Source organism: Anopheles marshallii, chromosome 2 (genome assembly GCF_943734725.1).
Source record: "Anopheles marshallii chromosome 2, idAnoMarsDA_429_01, whole genome shotgun sequence".
NCBI lineage: Eukaryota > Metazoa > Arthropoda > Insecta > Diptera > Culicidae > Anopheles > Anopheles marshallii.
Window position 1 is genome coordinate 89,713,758 of NC_071326.1, and position 24,354 is coordinate 89,738,111.

The 24,354-nt window shown below is 44.9% G+C and overlaps 1 protein-coding gene across 1 annotated transcript in view; it reads left to right on the forward strand.

Moving 5' to 3' along the window:
• Window positions 1-747: 747 nt before the first annotated feature.
• Window positions 748-24,354, forward strand: part of LOC128718941 (protein pangolin, isoforms A/H/I/S-like) — a 61,643-nt gene continuing 38,036 nt past the window's right edge. The window contains exon 1 of the mRNA XM_053812559.1: window positions 748-2,267. Coding sequence (XP_053668534.1) covers window positions 748-2,267 — 1,520 coding nt within the window. The remainder of the gene's footprint in view (window positions 2,268-24,354) is intronic.

Genomic DNA, 24,354 nt, shown 5'->3' on the forward strand with positions numbered 1-24,354 from the left:
AACCATCGCGAAGTTCGCGTATCCCAGTGAAACCGTATGGTGGAAAGAGTGCAATATTACAGTAATCGATCTAGTCATCCTTTTGTGTTGTGGAAAATTGATTTTAAGCAGAAGATCAATAGAAGGAAAAGAAATCATATTGATCGTTTTACAGTTTTCCTGCGGCGTCGACTACATTGCTGTACTCAGTGAAAAGTGAAGTTTATAAAAATTATTATCGCTCGATAGAGGGCCTTGATCTTCTAGAACCCGCGCTGGTTCTTACTTCTGGTAGGGCTGATAATCTCAGCAGAAAAGAAGCGCAAATGTGTAATTCACTAGTGCGCGACTCTCGGTGTTGGCGGAGTTGGGGGAAGAGATCAGTAATGTAATTTCCGTGTGTAACAAAGAATAATGTGCCATATTAGTTTGTATTTATTAAATTTAAATAATCGCAGAAACTGCCGGCATTTTCCACTGCATGTGCGTTGCATTCGGTTGTAAGTAAAGCAAGAAAAAGCGGTAGTCTTGAAGAATTCTTCTGCACAGTAAACATAAGTTCTATATCAGCAAATCACCGGCCATCATCGAAAAGGAAGAAGCTATAGCACGAGGAACACGAAACCCGCGGGGCATTGTGCAATTATTTATGTACAGTGGCCACCAGGACGGATTCCGCTGTGGTGGGGGTGTGATACAGCAGCCCGGTAGAGAACCGAACCGAAACGGAAGCGACGTCACGCGAACGCTTGGTTTGATGTGCACAGAATGCCCAACACAAACGAAAGCTCACATTCCGGCACGACTACGACGGCGGCGGCGGCAGCAGCAGCGGCGGCAGCGAACGCCGGTGACGATCTCGGCAGCACGGACGAGGTGAAAGTGTTCAAGGACGAGGGCGACCGGGAGGATGAGAAGGCTTCGTCAGAGAACCTGCTGGAGGAGAAGTTTAACCTGATCGATCTGACCGAAAGTGCGGAAAACCTGGTAAAGAACTCGTCCGCCCGGCAGGACCTTAGCCCCACGTATGTGCCCGCCAGCCGCTCCGAACCGACCCCGAACAGTAGTGGGGCGAGTGGTGGTGGTGGTGGGGGTGGAAGCGGAAGCGCAGGTACCAGCAGTGCCGGGAAGCTCAACTCACCCGACCATTCGCCCGGTTTCAGCGGGATGGGTTATCTGCCACCGTACCAGTACTCGAGCGGGACGGCCAGCGCACTCCAGGCGGCCGGTTCGATGGGCAAAGGTGCGCTCGGGTTGTCGCAGTTCTTCTGCAACGAGGATGTGCTTTCCAATCCACCGCCCGCACACTGTGGCATCTTGCCGTACCAGCTCGATTCGAAAGCGATCGGTCTGTCCGCGAGACAGTCGCTCTATTCGTTCTCCACCAGCCAGTACCCGTACCCGTCGATTCTCTCCTCCAACATGTTACCGGTCCCACCGTCATGGCATACACCCTCCATGTACTCCACCGCGCCCAGCTTCCGCAATACGTACCCCTCCTCGTTACAGATCTACACCACGCTGGCCAGCGATCTGTACTCGCGCTACCAATCCTCCCAGTCGCTGCTTAACTCGGTCCACTCGCACAACGTGCTCAACCAGAGTCTGCAGCAGGTGAAGCAGGAATCGGGCGTGAGCTTACTGGGGGCGGGTGGAAACGGTATCGGGCCAGAGCTTGGGATCGGGCACAACTACAGCGTACGGCAACATGTGCTCAGCCCGGGCAGTAAATCGGCGGTAGTGGATCTACCGCAGGAGTTGACGAATCGCTTCGGCCGAGCACAGAGTGTCGGTAGCACTGGGAGTGGAGGTGGTGGTGGTGGTGGTGGTGGTGGAGGCGGTGGTAGTGGCATTGGCAGTGGGGCAAGCAGTGGCGGCAGCAGCGGTAGTGGAACGGCCAGCGGAGGGTCGAAGAAGAAGTGCGCCTCCGAGCGATCGCACCAGCAACAGCAAGCGCAACAACAGAACCAGCAGCAGCAACAACCAAACCGGCCCCATATCAAGAAGCCCCTGAATGCATTCATGTTATACATGAAGGAGATGCGCGCGAAGGTGGTGGCCGAATGCACGCTGAAGGAGTCGGCCGCCATCAACCAAATCCTCGGCCGCAAGTGGCACTCCTTGTCACGGGACGAACAGAGCGTGTACTACGACAAGGCGCGCCAGGAGCGGCAACTACACATGGAAATGTATCCTGGCTGGACGGCCCGGGATAACTATGGCTATGGGTCGAAAAAGAAGCGGAAAGCGAAAAAGAAGGACCAGCTCGGCAGTGAACCTCCCAGCAGGTAAGGCATTTCCCTTTTTTTCTTGAAATTCGAATGAATTTATTACTTTCTCAACAACAACAACACCAACAACGACACCGACGATCGTGGAATGTTGATCGATTTCGGGTGTAGGTTTGGATCCGCATAGGCAAGAGAGCAAAACCAAAAAAAAAAAGTTGAACCAAAACAAACATTCTAATAACAGCGTTTATTTTCGGGGCGGAGAGTCACGACATGTGTTTCTGCCATGCAGCGGCATGGTTTTGCTTTGCTAAAATAATGAACCGATGTAGCGATGACTGCGCTCGACACATAACAGCTACATCATACGATCGTTGCAAACAGCGTGTATTGCACGCTTGTTTTCTCCGCCGCCCAAGGATGGAAACATGAAAGGAGCTAGCTTTAAACACGTTTCAGTGCCAGTGGGGCATGTGTAGCAAAAACGATGCCTAGTGTACGATAATTGATGGCAGTTGTGTCCAGGTTGAAACGGGCAACTCGGACCCGAACGCGATCTCGTCGTTTCGATGTCATTGTTTTACATTATACAGCGCAATGTTTGTGGAGTCGTTCTTTGTGGCATCAATCAGCCTAATTTTGTTTTGCGTTCCTTGCACGGCAGGTCATTATTTACATGAAATTTTTGTTTGATTTTTGTTTTCGTCACGCGCGACGGTTTGCTTACTATTTCGATATGAAATATGAATCTACACTGGTGGAAATAAAAATAAATTCCGGTTACAGTTTTGATCTAATCGAGTAATTATTCAATTTAATAATGCTAATAATAAATTATTTCTGGGTAAGCATACTAGAGGAATCGAAGTAAGTGATAAATTACATTGCCCGATGGCAGGACATAATCGAATCCAACATCCAACGACATAATCGAAACTCATTTGTTTGAATAGGGTTGGAGGTAGTCTTTTCTAAGGAATGATCACTATCACTTATTAAGCAAGAAACAGATAGTGATGAGAGTAACAAACTCCGAAGTAACAAACTAGCGAAGTATTTGCACGTTTTTAACATTAACATTTAATTTGAACTCGCTGATAATGCTCTTTTTCAAACATTAAAGGCTGCCCAGAACTAAATAGTATGGAAATTGCTATTGCTGTGCAGTAGGTCTTCAGTTTTCCAATGGCAATAGATCGGTCTAAAAAAAACACTTTCCTGTCTTTATATTTATTTCCACCAGTTAAAGCGCGGTGCTAGGGCAGGAACATTTTCTGTAGTTTAATAAGTAAGTGGCAAAACTTTGGTATCATTTTGTAAATAAATATAAACACACCGGAAGCAACATACCGCATTCTTAGAACAATAAATACGCCGGTACCGTAAATAGACGAAGGTGATGAAGTGATCATTCCACTGTCTGTCTCTTTCCAATAAACCCAAACATAACCTACTGATCATCAGACGTTCGTTACGATCAGTAATGTTGTACGTGTTGTGGGATCAATTATTTCTATCTAACTGTAAGACAATTCAACCTACATGCGAGAATTATCGAAACTGTAAATGAAACCAAGACACCGTCAAACGATTCACTTTATTGCAGGCGTAAAAAAATTTGTATACGTAATGAGGAATCTGACAACTACGATGGATCGCGTATGTCGGACGAGTACATGGGAAGCTACGGGACGGTAGTGTAATAAAACACCTCTAATGCATCTCCTGTCCCGACCGACACCGCCGCCCTTCTGTGTGCCGCCACGTGGATAAGACCTTGCTAGAAGATCAGGCCGCTCTCCGGTCCTTCCTTCTAGCCCACCGGCCCCTCGCCTCCCCAGGGAAGCAGCAGCGGCACGATGAGAAACGCGAAACCTTACCCAATAAGACTTCAAACGACACCGTGTATATGTGTAGGAAATAGAAGCATAAGCGAAGAAGAGGAAACCAAAAAAAAAAACAACCAACCGTTGGGAGAGCGCAGTGCGTGGCCAGCCTAAGCGAACGATAGTGCGATATCTCTGTTTAGCATTTATGTGAAAAACTCGGAAAATGTTTTACTTTTAGATCAGCCAAAAAGGGGGGGGGGGGGGGGGAAACGGGAGACATCCTGCCGTTTCCCCTCCCGCTGCAACTCTCGGGAGGGTTGTAGCGGAACGAATTTCTTGCGTTTAAATTGTCTGTGTTCTATTACATTGCATAATGTGCTGTAGGTGGTAGGAATACTTGGCCAAAGATAATGTAAGCGGGAATGAGAATGAGCACACAATGTAATTGTTGAACCTAATTTCAGTGCAATCCTAACGTATGACGAATGCACACCGATACACCTTTACGCCGAACGCGAACAATTCAGGCTGGTGTTGTGCGCCAGATACTGTTAATTTCTGTTCTAAGAAATTAAAGCAAATGTAACATATATTTTGAAACCGTACTTAAACCCGGCCCCAAGCTCACGACAAAGGTAGGAACATTGCAAGAATTAAACGTTGAAAGGGCATTCTTTAAGTTCACCAAACACATGTCGATGCAGATGCAGCGGCAGGCTCAAGGAACACGAAATGATCGAACACCGCGACACAGTCGAGTTAATAACCGAGTACAGGGATGCCATCGCTGGCACAAAACAGGAGGATACCAGGATGCTTCACAAAACCAGAAACGAAAGGCGACGCTGCTCGCTATTGGTTGATTGGTTTGGTAATATTTCGCGCAACAAACGTGGTTTTGTGGCTTGTTTTCTGCTTTATGTTGAGCATCACGTGGAATCACGTGTTGTTTGTCGGTTGGGAACCAGTGAATAAACGAGCTATAGTCAATCGGTAAGTCAATATCATCTGCTGAGCAAATTGGTTGCATTCTGTGTGGAGTCACTTTTTACAATCAACTAAAGATGATTCCAAATCAGAGGTTAGAGATCCTTGAATATACATATATATACATATATATATATACATATTATATATAAAGATATACATTGTAGGTATTTTTAGCAGATAAGAGACAGAAAAAAGGGTTTTTAATTTCGGTTTTTTGTTTGGCAATGTCTATAAGGTTCCCAAAGGTTAGCAAGAGTGACGTTGATATTGAACTGGCAGGCAGAAAAGAAGCGATTAAGTTGTGAAATAATTCTTCAACTTCATTCATGCGGATTTTAGTAAGTTTTCCTTACAAATGCAGAGTTGCAAATGTGTAGCTGAGCTTAGTTTATCGTCAAATCATTCTCGCTATTATTCCGTTTATGTCGCACATCCACTGTTGTTCTTGCATTGGTTTACGGAGCTTACGTTTGCGAAACTAGTCCGGTCGCATAATTGCAAAATTGTATTTCAGAAGAAGTGGAAACAAAACCCCTCGCCGTAACGTTTATCGTTATCACCTGTCAATTTGGAACGTAAACATCTCAACCGGAACTACGTTAATTTGCGCTAGAGCTGGATTTTCAACGCCCCATGGCGCTATCATAAGTTGAAGCTGATAAGCGGGCAGGGTATAAAACATCGTGCCCAGTTCGGCGGGGCCTCCAGCGGCAGGGCGAACAATATTCGAGTGTTGCACCTTCGCACAATGGTAGCGGCAGAAGAATGGATCGGTACCGGAACAAGGCTAATTAAAAACTTCCGCGAAACCGAACCGGAGTTCCCTTCGGTAATCATCATCCTCTTTTTTTTTACAATATCCATCCCTCCATTCATCGCGCGAGTTAGCGGGACAGTTCTGCCTGGTCCATCTCGTGATGCTCGTGCCCTGGTGTCGTGCGCCATTTTGCGCCCTTAATTTCTGTGGCTATGCCCTGCTGCTGCTGTGCTAGACGAGCGTAATTGAACCTTCGGTTTGTTCTACGGTATATCGCAGGGTGTAGGATCTCTCGGCCGTATCCTTCTTATCCGAAGGTGGGTGGCGAAAGTAAGAATGTAATTGTGTGTGTGTGTGTGCGTTAGAGTTCGTCCCGTGTTGCAGTCATCATTAGAGGATTCGCTAATAATCGGGTTCGCGCTCCGTTGGCACGGCGTATAACAACGGCGCTCCCGGTGGTCGTGGTTTTTCGTGAGGGATAGATGAACTCAACCGAGGTTCTGGCTGAGCTAGGGGTTTTAACTAGGGGGAAAATAAAATCTCCTTCCTTTGAGCCACGTTCGCCGTCGTGTACGCACCACCACGCTGTCAACGTACCGCGGGTAACGTCGCAGCATCATCGAACCCCGGCACGGAAAGATGCTGTATTTACTCTGTAGTAAACGCAGAAAGGGCGTCACAGTAATGGTGCACGGGGACGACCATGCATCATGTGTTTCGAATAAATAATTTTAATCTTCTAAATGAGAATCGTGTAAAGGGGATACGGTTAGATTCTGGCCAAACTAATGCCCAACGCAGAGGCAATAAGAAGTGGTTTAGAATCTGGCAAAATTGTTGCAGCTAATTGAGAATATTCCAGCGATAAGATACGTTTGTTTAACGGAAACAAATTCTTCGAATTCTAACAAGTTCAAGACTACTCCAAAATGGATTAACATACGTTGAACGCAATCGAACGCGAGTTTAGGAAGCAAAATACATTTTGTTGCAATAGACACGCACAAACAAACCCTACGCCACGATTCATTTCATCGTGGTCTCGGTAAGGGTTGAGAGTACCATTGCCATTTTCCCTTCGCCTGCTCGGTAGCAGCTAACGGCAGCAGAGAAAAAAGGGATTAATGCATATTGTGTGCACCGCGTCTTGCAGCCTGAACAATGCCGGTAGAATGCCGAACCGAAATGACACAACTCCACTGCATGTGTGGAGCGTACTATCATCGTGATGAATTTACTTGTGAAATGCGCTCATTCATCGTTTTGGAATGAAGTGCGGCCCGTGCCAAGGTTCGGCGACTCGTTTGGTGCACCCTATTCCACTTGTGTGCCATAGTACGGTCCGCACCCGCGGGGATGGGTTTAATCTTTAAATGATTTCTAGGACGACCGGAGGGATGTTTGGGTGTACCGTTGGGTATCAGCATCCGTACATCCGTCGTGCGGAATGCCGGAGAGGAAGAGTGAGTGTGAGAGAGCGAGAAGGCAAAGGGATAAAGGGCCAAAGCGTATTTACAACAGAAAGGCAAACAAAAGCGGCAACTTTTAACAACAACAATAACAATAACCACAGCACACGGACCCCTGCATTGCACACCTTCCATATAAAGCCACAGTGAAACCAGCGCAACAGCAAGGCAGAGCGAAAGGGAGGTTTTCTTTTTTGGGGGTGGAAAAAACAAGGATGTAAATATAATTGTAAACAATACACTGCCACCATCCGTTGCGTCACAGGACCCCGGCGTGATCAAGCATCTCGCAGGAACGCTCAGGTCGCAGGAACTTTTCTCATCCATTCGGCACCACGAAGGTGAAAACCCACGATAGACGACGGTAGGCCTCACATACACCCGAACGGCTCGGGAGGGGGAAAAAAAAGCGCACCCATTGTTGACGTTTTGCCAACGGACGGCTGTTCATGTAAACAGCATATGGCTTACGCGCAGCAAAACATCATCGTTGATATGGTTCAGCTGGTGGTGTAGACGAAGTTTCACGCGATTTGCTCCCGGCCTCTCCCGTGCTCGCTGGCGGAAAGAAAATGAAGTGCTTGCGCTTGTAAAAGCGAAGAGTACAAGGCGAATAAACACTCAGAAGTGGGTTCGTGCGTGCACACCCTTTCGGTACATTAGTTGATGTTGAAGATCTATTCTCTCGCTGAAAGGATGAGGATTTGGCATTTCATAAAATGATACGATTTTTTGGCTGCTCGGTTCACCGTCAGTGGCAGTGGGATGGAATGAGAAAGGTGGCAGTGAAATGTATGTAGCACTTGGTTGCATGGCGGCAGTCTCTCTCTCTCTCTATCGCTGAGGATTTATGCAGATTCTGATAATGTGAAATTGAGGCCAAATCGATACACTTGGCCGAAATGCGTTCATTAAGAGAGTGTTACACTCTGGCAGCCTGGAAAGAATATGAATTTGTAGCATTTAAAGACTTTTTCTTGATCAGCACAATAACCTCAAGAAGGTATTGGTCTGCCATTTCGGGCTTTCTTTGACATCATTTACCCATAGCGAGATAGTCAGTCATACCTACGGGAGATTGGTGCGGAAGGGATTTTGTACCGGTCGTGTCGTGTGAAGACGAGCGCCGCTACCAATAAACCACCGAGCTGCCCCAAGAATGTTCTGTTTAACACAACTGTAATGTATGATACAAATGTAATACTGATGTGTACTCCAACCTCCATCCATTGCTCCATCAGAGTGGAGTCTGCGAGTGGACTTTGTAGACAAAAAATTGTTTTGAATAAAACAAATCAGATTTTAGAAAGCAAAAGTGGACATTCAAAAGTTTAAGCAAACCAATTCTAGTCTACGAGGTCCACCATCTTTGATAAAGCTGGTTTTGAGGATATTCACAGCTGAAGTTTTGAGACTTCATGCGACGACACTGGTCCACTTTTCGACCTGTAACTTTTGGACCAGAGTGTCTTTGGGGGGAATTTCGGACAATGTCTACGCCAACGTTTACAGTAGCGGATCCAAGAATTTTTTTAAAGCGAAAAAGTTGCACAGAGTGTACTACTCCATTGAAGCAACTATTACTAACAACGCTAGCGATGGTAACATTCGTCGTCCCCGAAACGTCCAGGAAATTAGAATTTGAAGTCGTAAGGCTATGCGGAACAATGTTAATCTACCGTGCTGGCTGAAAGCGTTCTGTTTGTACGACAAAAAGTGAACTTATCCTTATTGTACACTCAGTTTGGAAGCATAATTTCGTAGCTCTCCGTTCAACTTATGGCAACTAAAATTTCGATACGAAGTTTTTAAAAAACTTACCAAACGGACAAACGTTCAATTATGACGTTTGGGTGAAAAATCCACACAGTTTGCCGTAGTACGCAGCCTCCCGATTTCCGTCCTCTGCCGCACACTTGCCCTTGTGTGTCGATAGCGTCGGTCCGCATTGAACCGAAACCGTGTGTGGAACATCAAACGCAACAACGGAAGAAAAATCTCACCACTCGAATAAAACGGGCAGGGCATCCATTGCCGGCGATTAGAATATGTTGACCATGCCCGAACTAAAAGCATCATCCTAGCCGATGGGGGGCATCCGAACAGTGCGCGCGAAAGGAAAAAGTGAAAGTTAAATAAACAAATATCACTGTGTGGCGTGTGTGTGTGTGCTTCCTTTAGATGTATAAATAACCGTAACAAAACAAAAACAAAAAGATTAATGTTTTGTTGTGATGTACGCCGATTATCATTTTCCTCCTTGGGGTGGAACGATAGCAGTGGGTGGGTGTGGGGTCGCGTGTGTGGAAAACAGACGCAAGCGGGAAAGTGATGTACATACACGATGTTCCTGGCGGCTTTCTTTAGAAATTTTCACGCAACGAAAGTGAAATAGAAATTCAATTGTTTCCTAATATGTTTGAACCGAGCTACGTACAGGCTTGGGGTAGGTATGATGATAATTAACTGCTTTCGAGGTGTATTATCCTTTGGCACACTCTAGCATTCGCTACGGCAGCACGTAAACAGCAGTATCGTGTAAGCCACCACTTACAACATTCGTGTACAAATCTATGTTTACATTCTCGAATTTACATGGAGACTACGATGGAAAAGATTCTCCCTCCTGTCGCTACGAGCACAGCAAAGAAAAGATAAATAATACACGCAACAAAAAGGAATTGACAACGATAACAGTACACGAATACACGGGGGAGGGTGTATGCAAATTAAAACCTCCGAAAGTCTGCGAGCATAACGTCGTAACCGCACCCTTCAAACAGATGATGCGAGATGAATGGAGCTAAAACTTTCCCTTCGGGGTTTGTAATGGGAATTATCGGCCATACATTTTCCTGGAAGATATTTTTTGCCGTTTCCTTGAACTGCTCCATCTCTCTCTCTCTGTCCAAACAGAACATTTTCAAGTGTGATTTGGGCAAATATGGCCTGCTTGGCGGATGAAGCAATTTTAATAACAACCCTTCGGAAAGCTGTCGCGGGAAAAGGCAATGCAATGCAACGTGTTTGGTCTGCGGAAACATTCCCCGATCCGTACGATTGAATGTGATTAGAAAAGTACGTCAACGGACGGATATTATCCCCTCGCCGGAAGGCGATTCAGATTTTACTGTCCAAGTTCGATTGTGGTGTGTGTGTGTGTAATGTTAAATATTTCAATCTAATCCGAACATTGCGAAGGGTGAGCTTGGAAAATGTATTCGCCCCGCAACGGAATTCTGAGATAGTTTCGAGTGAAAGAATCTGAACATCATCGGACAAATAAAACGTTAGCATGTTTGGTTTCAAAATCTGCGCATGATTACGTTTGTAACACGTACGGCATAGCAGCGTGGCCTTCCTTCGGTGCAATGCAGCATTACCGTGTGCCCATGCAGGGACAGGATTTCACAATTTCTAATAGTTTCGTGTGTTTCCCCTTTTCTTTTTTTTGTTGGTACAATGAATTCTAATGTTATGCAAGTTCCGCCCTCGCGCTCTCTTTGCGCCTTCTGCCAGCAGCGCGCCAAAAGGTTTGTAAAACCTACGCAAGAATGCCAAGCATCCTCTTCAGGTCAACCAGAAGAAAGCAGAATTGCAAACCATGGGTTGGGATAGGCTTTTGAGTTCCGCTTTTAACCTATAACCTGGGAGTCGATAGAGAGAGAAACAGAGAGAGGGAGACAGAATGGTGGGTCTTAGTTATGCACAAAAGAAGACCTGGAAAGAGGATGTAGTATGGCGCTATCGTCGTTCTTAGGTCGGTTTCAATGCTTCGAAGCTGTTGTTGTTGTTGTATGCTGCAGCACAAAGGAAGAATGCATCGCGCAAGGATTTTTGCGAACATGTCATGGCCCCATTATTCGCCGAGGGTGCGGTTGTGCACGTGCATTTATAATGTCACTTGACACAGATAATTCGCTACTTTTGTAAGTTTGTTGAATTCACTTCGGTTGCTACAGTTAGAGAACCCCCCGTGCGTTTATGCGGAGAACTGGAAGATTGTACACGGCTAAAAACTCTCTATCGATTGTCGCGATATTAAGCGCTAACACTAGAACGTCGCTCTTTTAGGTTCAACGAATAGTGCATAGGGCATCGCAATGATTAAAACCACATGTCCGGGGTGTGGGTTCAAATCTCGAGTAGATTTGGGAATTTTATTAGAACCATTCGACTATAGGTTTTCCATTTACCAGAGACTCAGCCGATCGGATAACTTAAATAAAATCACTGCTTCTCCAAGCAAGGTTGCGATGAGATTCGATCCACGGTAGTCAGTGTACTAGACCAAACATAGAAGCCCGAGACCATGGAAGAGCTGTCAATATAGGGCTACTAATTTCAATCTGTTACTTCCCTCATTTTGCGCCACACTCAAAAGTAATCGAGAATTCAAATCTTTACGTGTCATATATGCGCCCATAGCGCACGACATTCTGCCACATTTCTCGAACGCACGCCTACAGGCGAGCAGTGAGAAATTTTTAATAACCTTTTTGAAATATGTTTTAACATTCAATTTAAATCATGCTGTGATTTGTTGCTGCGCACCAACAAAAAAAAAAGAAAAGGTTTTCCGGTGCACACGACTACTCCTTATTACCGGTTTCAGTAACGACTGTCAAAACCGGATGCCGAACACAAACAGGATTTCGCCCGTTGGTGATCCCTTCGCAACAATAATAGGTTTTTACGGCACGCTTTTAATGGTCACGTGCCGCCAGTGTGAAGGTGTATGGAAATTTTACAAGCGCACACAAAATGATCATTCTACGCAAGGAAACAGTGGGCCTTTTTGGCTGAAGCATTTTCCAAACGCCGAGCATTAACAATACGGAGGAAAAAATAGAAGAGCATGCTTAAAAGACCATTCCAATTCCAATGTCTAGTGCAGGAAAATCAATGAACTGAGACGTTTTTTAAGAGGGTTTGTGGTGCGGTGAGATTTTATTCCAGCATTAAGTTGGACCAATCGAAACCATTGTGGGGTTAGTATATATTTTTTTTTTATCTTGCTTTCTCTCTCTCTCTCTCTCTCCACTCGTTATGTTTTCCGGGGGTATAATGATTATGCTATCATTACCATCGCCACAACGACCTGCAACCGGGAGCTCATCGATTCCATCGATTAAGCATGTAGCACGACAAACGCAAGCGTCCCCCCCAGGAGAGGAACGAAATTTTAAAATACTTCATCCCATCGTTCCCTTTTGGCTTTTCCAAGCTGAAGCAAGGATATTCGTATGTTCGATGTCGATATACCGAGGGTTAGTAGGATTCCATTTTACAATTTAAGGTGGTGGTTGATGCTGCTGCTGCTGCTGCCGGTGTACTAACGCTACCGTACTCGTAGGAGAAATTTACGCTTCACCGGCAATTTGCTAAACATGAGCGAAACGTGTGGCGCGTCGAGAGGGGCAAATGAAATGGGATGGTGCGCAGTATAGAGCTAGCAAACCTTAAAAAAGTCCCATCTCGCTCGTGTATTCGTCCCGGCGCACCGGGACGTTGATGAATGCAATTCTGCAAGGCGTGCCACGGTGCGACGCTTGCGGGTTTGCTGACGGGCTGACAACTTGGCTGCAGCCAACCGACACACCTGTTATTTACTTGCCTGTGGTGTGTGGCCTCCGGAAGGCTCTCGCATGTTCTCAGCACGAGCGAATGTGTGTTAGTGTCCACACCGCACAAGGCCCCTTAATACGTGCTACGCGCGATAGAATAAAGAGGGACGTGGAAAAGACGCAAAGAAAGCAGGGTAGTTTTTGAATCCACTTTCAATTCGTGCTGACTTTTCGACCCGGTTCCCGTGCGCATCTCAGCATGCAATCAAAAATGTGCTTTCACAGCCAAACAGAGCGTCCTTACAACGCGCCAAAACCCTTTGCCATGTGCCGCTGTGTGTAATCGTGTGTTTCCTTGTACGTTCGTCATGTGGGCGGAATGCTCGGCGAGCCTTTTGCTTTGTACGCGCCGAGAAAATCTCGCTCGGCTAGACGATCGATTACGAATTCAGGCCTTGTTTTAAGTGCGGTGGCTTGTGAGTTCCTTTCGAACTGGAAATAAAAATGGCACCGCAATAGTTTACCGTTTTCATTACCGGGGAAAAGATGGTGGGGATTTTAGTGTTTCTTTTATGAAAATGTTTATAAAAATATGACAGTGCTCACGTGGAATATTACTTTGTTGCCGTACATCAGACAACTCCTTCGACTGCTACACTAAGGACAGTGTGCGATCTCTGATCTCACACGGTGCATCATATACAGATCGTACCATTAAAGCTAGAACAAAATTGGTATTGTTTCCTTAATTTCCAATAAATTTCCTGTCATCGTACGTAGGAACTTTTGGTTATACTGAAAAATTAAAAATTCGTTAACGTTAAGACCAAAAATCCAGTTTTCAGACCGGAAACAAAAGGTGATGCTTGCACCGAAGTTCCATTTCCAACAGGATTAGGGCAATAACGAACGATGACAGGAAACATTGTGTAGCTTTCAAAATTCAAATTTTGATACTGTTACTCTTTTCGGCCTGTCTCATGCACGAGGGGGAAATATTGCAATCAAATAGACACTCTATTCCCCCCTTTAAAATTTTTTGTACGGTGTAAACTCTTCTATGAATCAAGTTTTAGTGTTAGAAGTATTACTATTTATTATCCAGATAAAATTATCACACTGCCGTAATCAAAAATAAATACTCATACGTTGCTGGATTTCGGAAATGTTTAAATATATCCTACAAGTACAACTTCAGAAGATACAAAATTTATTTATATTGCTTAAATTTCTTGTATCTTTTTTTATAAAAAAAGATTTTTTTTTATTTTACTTATAAAAAAACGATTAGGTCGTATTGCTTAGTTACATTTCTTGTTACAATTCCTTGAGATTTGTTTAAATGCTTACTCTTAAATGCTTCATTGAAACGTACTTATAACACCGTCAGAGTATCCGCAAAGAATCGAACAGCGTTTTCATTGAATGGTTGAAGAATTCAATGGTTTAAAATGAATCTTTTTTGCACCGACGACTGATGACTGGTTGTCGGAATAAACAGCGAAACCTACGGGACGCTGCTTGGGCAAGATTGAGATTGCAGCCAGATTGCAAACGCACCGCAGCAGGGCGTCGAAGGAACGCGAAACAATGCACACAATGTGGGAATAGGGATAATAATTCCGGACATAACGAATGTATTAAATTTAATTATCCTTTCAACGGAACTCCTACCAGGAGTGGCTCCTGCTTACGCTCACCGGTTCCGGTGAGCAATTGTCTGCGCGATGGTTTCGACAAGTGGGCCTGCTGTTATGCACGGTGCATGCCCATTCCTGCCAGCCGCCCTGCCGTACTATTGTCACCAGGTTTGTTGGGTAGATAATGTGTAATCATTTTTGTGGTACGATGTTTCAAGGACGTAAGAAAATTGTCATCCGGCAATGCGGGGGTTTCTGGTTTTGTATGCAACAGCTATCCCGGCTGGGTTGATATTAGTGATTTGTCTACCATTCCCCTGCCAAGCAAATCTTTTCCATCATCAAGTGGAAAACAATAAGCTTCACTTCACTTTCTGTCCGGTCAGCAGGTTTTCTTGTTCATTTTGCAACGCTGAAAAGGAAAAGCGCTGGACCACGTCCTGGTAGCATATTTCTCCGAGAATGTGCACAAATCAATCGCTCTTTTTTCTCGTTAGTCGTACCGTGTGTCTGGTACGGATTGTGCACGGAATGGAGTGGATGTTCCAGCGGACTCGAACCGAGTCCCAACGTTTGCCCATGTTTGTCGTTCAGCTTTGTAATTTGTTCCATTTGCACGGCATCACTCGGAGAGCCGGGCATCGTAACGGGCACAGTTTACCCGAGCAGCATCCGGCAGACGAGTAGCGCCCAGTGCACGGGCGGTGGAGCGAATCAACGCGCAATCGCTCGTACCAGCTTCCTCGACATGGTCGACACGCTGTCGGTGTTCGTACCACCCTATGGAAGCGTGCTGATCAAGAAGCAAGTTTTTAATGAGTATTTACCCATAGCATCAAATCTTGGTACCGAACGGTGAGCTGTAGCGCCTTTTTGCAGCGATTCCCAGTCCGCTATCCCGGCGTACGAATCAACTGCGAAAGTAGAAGCCTGTTTGCGTAACATATTTTCCACCGACTGGCACCGGAACCGATGGTGCGTTGTAGCTGACAAACACTTGGACGACGAATTCTTCTTGGGCGTCCCATACTGGCCTACGATTCGCCGCCAATCACCGCGTGATAGCAGCGAAACATTTTGCACCTTTCATACATAAAATTGCGACTATAATCAGAATAGATAGTAGAATGATTTGACGTAAAAACGGCCCATCGAAAGCGACAAACCTTATTCGTAACCAAAGCAAAACAAAAAATACGCACGCCGAGATGGCCGAATCAGTCGGAGTGAGAAAATCATTATAAATTGTAGCGCCCACGACTAACCGATAACGCGAGCGAGCAACGGAAGTGAAGTTTTGCTTTGTGCCAAAAAGGAAAGGGGCTAACAACTGTTTCAGGCTGGAGCAATGTAATCTGTTCGTAGCTAGTCAAGAAGTAACACGTAAAGTAGGGTTAAAACGCGCACGGGGCCGAAGAAAAAAAAACAATGTATAGCAATGAGTGTTTTACGTTGCGTGTCTGCGTCGGCAAAGAAGAATTCAATTCGAAACATTTGTGATCAATTACGAGAGTGTTTGTCATTGGATTTTGAACTCTTTTGTGTTCCTTATGGTGTTTCGGTTTTGTTCGGTTTCAATGGAAATCGTTACACACGCACTAGCTGACACCACTCATAGCGAATCTTCCGTGTATTTAGGTTTCCCAAACATCCCCCCCCCCCTTCCTACCCATCCCTCCACCTTCACTCCCCACCCACTTTCGAGGCAGAAAGAAGAGAAAGAGACTTGATTATAGAAATACAGGGAAAAAAAATCATTGATAGCCATTTGAACTTGCGACACATCTTACAAGGCGGCGGCAAATATTGCAATGACGAATTATTTTAGATTAATTTACTAGAAAACAAATGGTTATATGAAACAAAAACAAAAACAAACTAAACACATGTAAAGTACGAACGGTGTAACAAGATTTGGCACGGAGAGTACACGTTCGATGCTAGTCTAACAGTTGAGAATTGGTCTTATTGTACCGTACTTTAGAGCAATTTCAATTGAAATCTCAAACCCGTAAAACAGACGAGCTGTCACTTATTTCGTAGACAAATGTACCGAACGGTGTACAGGCGAAAGGTTATGAAGCTGAAAATAAAAAAAAAACACAGCAAAAGAAAACGGCAAAGTTAGGCATGATCCCTACGAAAGAACACCACTAAGTCACTAACTCGAATAAGAGCATTTAGAGGACGCCAAAAATGTATATGCCAAAGCAGCCAAACAGCAAAGTTTAGGGAGAATTTGGGGATGGTGCAAAAACAATGGGAAAAAAACGATCGAATTTATCACAAAGTAATTATTTAAAATAATGACTTTTTTTAGACATTTTGTAAACAATCCTTTTTTAGAGCTTAAAAAAACAACAACCAAATTGCTGCGTAAGGTTAGCGACCGCGTTTGCCGCCATAAAAACAAGGTGTATCTAGCGGATAGCGAGAAAGAGAGGAAGAAAAATTGTAAAATTCAGCGAGCACGAAGAGCTGTGCGGTGAATGTAGGGAATAAAAAAAAGTGGGACAAATAAATCCACACAACCATAAACATCGGACATCAATGGAAACGTAACACCGCATTGAAAAGTTAAGTGAACGCAACATGTAAATACCCTGTCAAAACGATCGTGGCATGTCTGTATTACATGTCCGCTGCCCGCAGAAGCATAGTAAACAAACCTGTACACAATACACACACTCCCAAAAAAAAAGGTGGAAAACTTAACGGAAAACAGATACAACCGGTAAAAGGTGAGAGAGTTCGTATGGAAAAATAGAACCGCACAAAGGCGATAGAACGAACAGAACATAACCTTTTTCTATAGTTCGGTGTCTAACGCAAGGACAATGAATGAAACCAAAAATACGAGAAAGTTTGTGCGTGTGTGTTGGAGAAGTTAAAATCCCACAGAGCATGGCGCGAGCAAAGAGTGTGTGCGTGTGGAAAATTAAGGAAAAAAAAAAGAATATTTGTGAACATACAAAGAGCTATATATACAACAGAAGAATACAAGAAAACAGGATTTAAGCAAAACCGAATGGTAGGAGCAGACAAGAGCATAGTTTGCAAATGAAGTAAATGAACAAAACAAACCAAATGAAAAAGAAAACGAACAAAAAAAGAGAAAAATTGAAGGATTGTAAAACCACATAGAAGAAAACACAGTACATGTTATTGTAATCATTTAACAAGCGATTAATGTTGTGTGATTTATTATAAAAAAATTGAGAAAATAACAACGAATGGTTTGAAGATTACTTGATTACTTTTCCTTTATGGTGCGGTCGAACGTGGTAAGTATTTTAGTAAGTATGGAATCGATGTTACTAGCCTGTATTTTATTTATTCTGCTTTCAGCTGTGTAAAGCAAGGTTACGTTTGTTGGGTGTGCAGTTTATCGGAATCGCTTATATGTGCTTGCGTGCACACTTTTCTTAATCGGGCAAACCAAAAAGATAAACGAGGCGATTGATAGTGCAACAAAACAGCACTATCTGGAAATGTGTGCACTGTTTCGTGAATGTCATTTCAGACCAGACGGTGTACACAACGGTGGTTTGAAGAGTTGAGATGTTGAGAAATCAAATATTTTGATGGCGGATTATGAAAAATGCGAAGTATAAGTACAGTAAAGGCTCTCTAACCTGCAAGCTGAAGGGACCGCTATCTTAGAGAGACTAACATGAGCTTTGGGAAACAAACACAATGAGGTGGTATACCATTTATGTGTGGCAAAAGTCTTCAACCATGCTCTGTAAACGCAGCCATTGCGAGCTGCCATTGACAAACACCAAAACACGGCTTCTTTAGAGAGACATTGGTGTACAAAAATCATGTGCAGCTTAAGGAAAGTGGTGTTTGGGAGACTTTACAGCTTTGAGAGCCATAAAATGTATTGAAATTGAACGGACCGTCAAAAATGTGCATCTTAGAGAGACTTGCTATCTTTCAGAGATACAACCTAAGGGAGGCTTGACTGAATTTAATTTTATTGAACTTAAATTTTGCTCTGCTTTCCTTCCTTTTTTTGTCGTTGAAATTTATGATGGTACATCTCAAACTGTGCACGCATTACATTCAGTCTAGTTGTTGGTGTTTCACTTTGATGCAGTAATCCAGTGTACTCGTGGGTCACTGCGTTGATTGAGTCAGTTTTCCACCAGTTGTCCTGCGAACATCCGATGAATTTTGTGGCGTAAGCATTTAAAAATAGTTTCTGTAAGTAAGTCGAGTAAGGACAAGTTCTGTGAGCTATACCCGTGGAATCATCTATAAATGATATTTATACCGTAAAACAACATTTGATGGAGGCGCCCGGTATTTAACGATGTTGCGAGAAGGAGCGCATAGCTTTACACGTGCACAAACGTTTGGCTGTTCCGTAATGGAATGGAAATGTTTGAAATTTTCAACCGGGACACGAACTGATTATTTTATCCAGCGTTAAAAAAATTGAGCTAAATTTCAAACAACAACATTTAGTCAAGCTAGTCTAGTGCGTATTGTTTATGCAAAAATAGCGCGCAAATCAGCATATTATTCTGTTGTATTGTTTTCGAATCCACACACACACGGCCACTGATGAAGCGTAGCACGCGACCGTTATTTGCATTCTTTTCGAGTTTTTGTTTTATTATTTTCCATCCAAATGCCTTTGCCTCCCCTGTCGACGAGTGACGCCCATGCCGCCACCGGGATAATGGTGCACATTTCCTGGCACATTCTTCCGGCATTGTGGCGCATAAATAGCGGGCGGACGGTGGATATGTCTTATGTTGAATTACATAATTTGTTGTGAATTATTATGAGCATTATCACATCGCTTTCCCCGTAGGCATTTTGTTCATTTCCGCCTATTTTTCCGTTTTTTTTTTGTTCAACAGAGACACAGAAGTGCCAGAACAGAAGTGTTTTGTCATCAAACAAGGATAATCGGTTGCAAGCTGGCAGGGATGGGGGCGTATGCATTCGAAGCGCTCAAAGCAAATAGAAGGGAAAACGACGGAGAAGAAAACAACCACCGTCCATTGTTTAGCGCTAACCCAAAGATATTGCCCGACGTGTGCGTGAGTGAGTGATATCCCCCGGTTTGGGGATTTGCGACCGGAAGGCGGAACCGTTACTTGTTTCATTTGGGCACGGTTTTTGGTGCCGGTGCGGTATGCTATTGTTTTGCTTCGTTTTGTTGCCTCAGTTGCCGCTGCACAGTGTGTCAAAGTTTGTGGCTGGTGCTAGAAATGCGCCACAACCGACAGCGCCGCTGGCAAAAACAAGAACACAGCAGGAAACAAATTGTGCAGTCACATTCGCTGGAGAAGACGCAGGCAAGTGACAAAACAGCACTGGTTCGCAATTAATGAGCGGCACCTCCAGGATTATACAGAGGCAACCTCTCAACGAAGAAAAAAAAAGCAGAGAGGGCAGAAACAAAAGACTCTGGCCACATTCATTCGCAATCTCGCTGCAGCGGAGGGTGCTAAACAATGAATGAGTGATTAAAAAATTTGCACCTCCACCGGGGTAAGGGGGGGGAGGGTGGCAAACGTGGTGGTCCGATCTGTCATCATGACACTCACGCCACCAGGCGCCACCGTAAACCAACATGGAGCGGGCACGTGGGCACGGGCAGTAGCCACCCTTTTGGGGGTCCCCCGGCACCAGGAAGCATGGAGCATGCGAGTGTTAACACAATTAGTCACAACAATCTTACCTGATGGTTTCATCGCTAAAGCCCACCTGGAGAGTTGCTTCCATTGCTTCATTGCATGTGGTGCATCGCCGCGCAGGGGCGGAGTTGTGAACGAGCGGATGTAAACAATTTTCACATAAAGGCACACACGGCGCACATCGGTAAGTATATTATGGACGATAAATATATCGTTCGCTCAGTAAGCTACACTGAAGAACTCATGTGCCTAGTATTCAAGGAATTCAGTTAGCTCTCTCAAATGTATTATCAAATGGCCCTGCCTCTTCAATTCCTATTGGCGCAAAATATTTCTTTTGTTGAGTTAATTAGTTGCAATAAAAAACTATCTATCTCTATATAGCTTAATTATCAACCATATTCACTCACTGCTACAAAACATTAAACCACTCGCTACCTACAGTGTGGAACGGTCCGATTCAAATCGATAATCACCCCCCGCCGGTTTTGACTCCTTCCACCACACTCGGACATTTCGGAGACGGAGTGAATTATTACATGATTAATGTTGTAAATATTTGGATAAGAAATGTTCATCTCTGCCACTCGGTGCCCCGTGCAACGCTGGCTGGAGGGTAGCCGTGGATTATGACCATGCCCATCGACAGCAAAAGTGGAAAAGACCTGCTTCATTGTTTCTTCCATTCGCGCACCCCCCCGTCCCCACCTCCTCCCTTTCGTCACCGTAACCAAACGGAATTTTGAGCGGAAATATCATTCGGTAGGTGTTTGGCATCGCATACTTCCACGAACAGGATATCTACACATCGGGTTCAAATTTATCGAACCTTCGCCTTTCCGCGCCGACTGGTCGGATGTAAAACAACTAATTAGTCAGCATTGGAGACTGACACGACGGCTGGGAAAGGGGGGGAGGGGGGTATTTTATTCACAATTTCGATTCATTCCAAAACCAGCAAGACTAACGACTTCGGCTCGGCTCGCCATCCCGGCACTAACAACTGCTTGTCAATCATTGCAAACGTCTGGAATTGGAACTTCCGTTTCTCGATCGACAAGGAAATAACACAATTTCCACACTACAATAGCCGTGGGTAAAGTATAACACATTTCATATTTAAATGTGCTACGATTAAGTGTTTAATACAAACTGTTTAGTTACATTATTCAGGTTACTTGGAGGTGAAATACGATGTTTGTTCCTTCTATATTTCTAAATTATTCGGATTCTGCAAGGGTAAATAATAAATTTTACCAACAAAATTATCCTCCAACACACTTGCAGCAAAGCAGTAAAAACGAAAAGGGAAGTCATCAAGTCATTCGCGATCGATCCACAATCCGCATTCTCGAAAATCGAAACTACCCCCAGTGCGCTGGGCTGCATCTTTCGCAAACCCTTCCCTGATGCAATTGCACTTGCACTCCCCGCATCCCTTCCTTCCTCCCCCTCTCCCGGCCCTTTTCCCATCGTCTTACTAATGCTCAAACCAGCATCTGACACATCGCGCGGTTTACTTTGCGCTTCTACTCTCTCCCTCTCTCTATCTCTTTCTCGCTCATTCGTTCGCCGCACTTTGTCGTAAATGATGGCTGGGCTGGGGCTGGGCGAATCGGAACCAGCAGCAGAAATTGTTGCCTTTTTCCAATTTACTATTATTGATTAAAATCTTGCAAGCGCAACAATCTACAAAACGAACCGAACCGAACCAAACAGAAACCGAGATGAACTCGCACTGTGTGTATGTAGCCGAACGAATATAGCCGGAATCGAGATGAAAATTGAACGTCGGGGCACCGTGGGCCAGAGGACGATTGTACGGCTGCGAATGAACCGGGTACTGGGTTTTTGCCATCAACTACTCACCCTCACCCGGTTGTTTTCCGCTTTGCCTTTGCCTGCCCCGATCGCGCCCCAGATAGGGCCAGGGTTTTGCGAGCAGTGCCGTGGTAGCAGGAGGGTGCAGACGGTGACGCGAAAAAACCCTAGTAGAAAGGGGGCGAACGGTGATAGTGCTGGGTGGGTGAGAGGGTGGGCAGGTTGGTTATGCTATAGCATGCCGTGCTCCATCGACGGTGCCCGGCCTCGGGGGTTGTTGGATGAGTTTGATATGGTATGCTCTGGTTCTGGCAAGTGGCAGTATGCCCGGTCCCGGCCTTTCCCTCCCCGGTACACTTTATCCCACGCGCGAGCTCAACCTCCTCTCCCGCCACTGCTACAGATGGTAGGATGAATGAAAAGCTTGTACATGCATTACAATGGAACAAAAATCTGACTAATGTACATGACACAGAGCCGGGGGTGGGGCTGGAAGCGGACCCGTGGCGGTGGGTTGTTGTGGAAAATTGTGAAAAAGAACAGTCTTAATATTGAGAGGAAAAACGGAAATCTCGACGTACGTTCCTGTGTACCCCAACAACCATTACACACACACACACACACATACTAACAAAACACAAGAAGGTTTCACCCGACGCGTTCGTACCCGTTGCGCGTATTTCGAAAAGTTCTATAGCCATGTCATATTATACTGTTGTGCATAAAAGTTAGCTCGGCTCTTCAAACGGTGGGGGCGTGGGGGGGGGGGGGGTTTGGTGTACAATCTTTTCATAACTCACCTCACGCTTACACTGCCCAACCCGGCCGACCACCCTTCATCGCATTACGCGGGATTCTGGAAAGGATATAGAACGGCGCAGAGTATCAGCGGGCTGCAGTAGTTCGGGCGCTCAGCTGCTGTTCGGCTTTCCATTGCAAAACACGCGAAACTAACGAGCGAACGAATGAGTGAACTTTCGCGAAGAACTTCCCCTCCCACCCCCCGGAACCTAATCCCTTCCTTCATGATCCTCCACCTCCAGCGAGAAGCTGGCTGTTGCTGGTGCTGCAGCAATTGCAAAAATAACTTCTTCTGTTTCCTTCCCCGTAAGTAGTGCAATCGAATGAAAGGGAGTGTGTGAAAGGGATGGGAAACTCACTAAGGGAAGGAAAAGTGCTGAGTGCTTACGTGTAGAAGAAATGGGGGGGAGGGGGTGGAGGGGGGCGAGTACTAACGGGGCGCGATCGAATACAACCATCCATCCATCCATAAAGAACATAATTGCACAAGTGCAAGAGTGTTGCATTTTTCTCTCTCTCTTTCTCTTTCTCTTTCTCGCTCTCTCTCTCTCTCTTTCATTCATCACACATTCTTCCGTAGCAGGAACGCAAGGAAAAGCATCCTTCAACAAACTCCCACCCCTGCCCAAACAGGAGAGAGTGCTGAGTGGAGTAGCATTGCAACGGTGTAACACCTTCGATTGAGTTGACTAATGGAGGGAAGGAAACACATGCACTTCTGTAACGATGGCCAACGTCACTGACACGGATTGCATCAAATCGCGACTGGATCTAGTCCACCGTATTATCTTTTTCGCTTATCGAGCTGGGATAGTACACTCTGGAGGATGGAGGAATAAAGGTGAGGGTTGGAATTTTATTTAAAGCCTACTGCGATTGTATGGCAAAAACAAGGAAGACAGATGTTTATTCTGGAGGTTTGTGGCAATAAACAATAATTTATTGACCAACATTGGGAACTTCTTCGGCTACACCGCTAGACGCATGGAGACGCATCTCTGACGGCAACTTGGCTAGTTGGCGGACATTATAAAGAGCACGCATTTTAGAAGCTGAAACAAAATTGGTATTAGGTTCTTAATTGTCAATAAATTTCCTGTCATCGTACGTAGAAACTTACTTTGGTTATTATGAAAAGTGCAAAATTGGCAACGTTTAGACCAGAACTTTGAAAGTTTGAGGATTTGAGTTCCTCCGGTACTGTTACTCCGTTCGGTCTGTACCAATGGAACGGAGTGTCTCATAAACTTCAAATGAAGTTCACGATAAGGTAGACATGCCAGCGTATTGTCTAAGCTCGAAACCCCAATATTTACTCAAACTTGCAGAGTGTACTACCCTGGAAATCCCTTTAAATTCCGTAAGCCACCAGATGAGTTCTGAACAAATCAGATAATTACAATTTAATTTCCACTTCAAATTGTCCCACTTTCTGTGTTGTCTTTTAAGCAGTAAATCTCAATAATAAATCATGTTTAAGCATAACCATGCAGGATCGGAAGGAAACACCCGACCCAGGAGCGAAAGAAAGAACAATCCCCCATTTTGCTACGCTTCACCGGGGTCGAAAATGTTGGTTTCGAACGAACTTCCCAGCGCCACCGTGTCAGCGG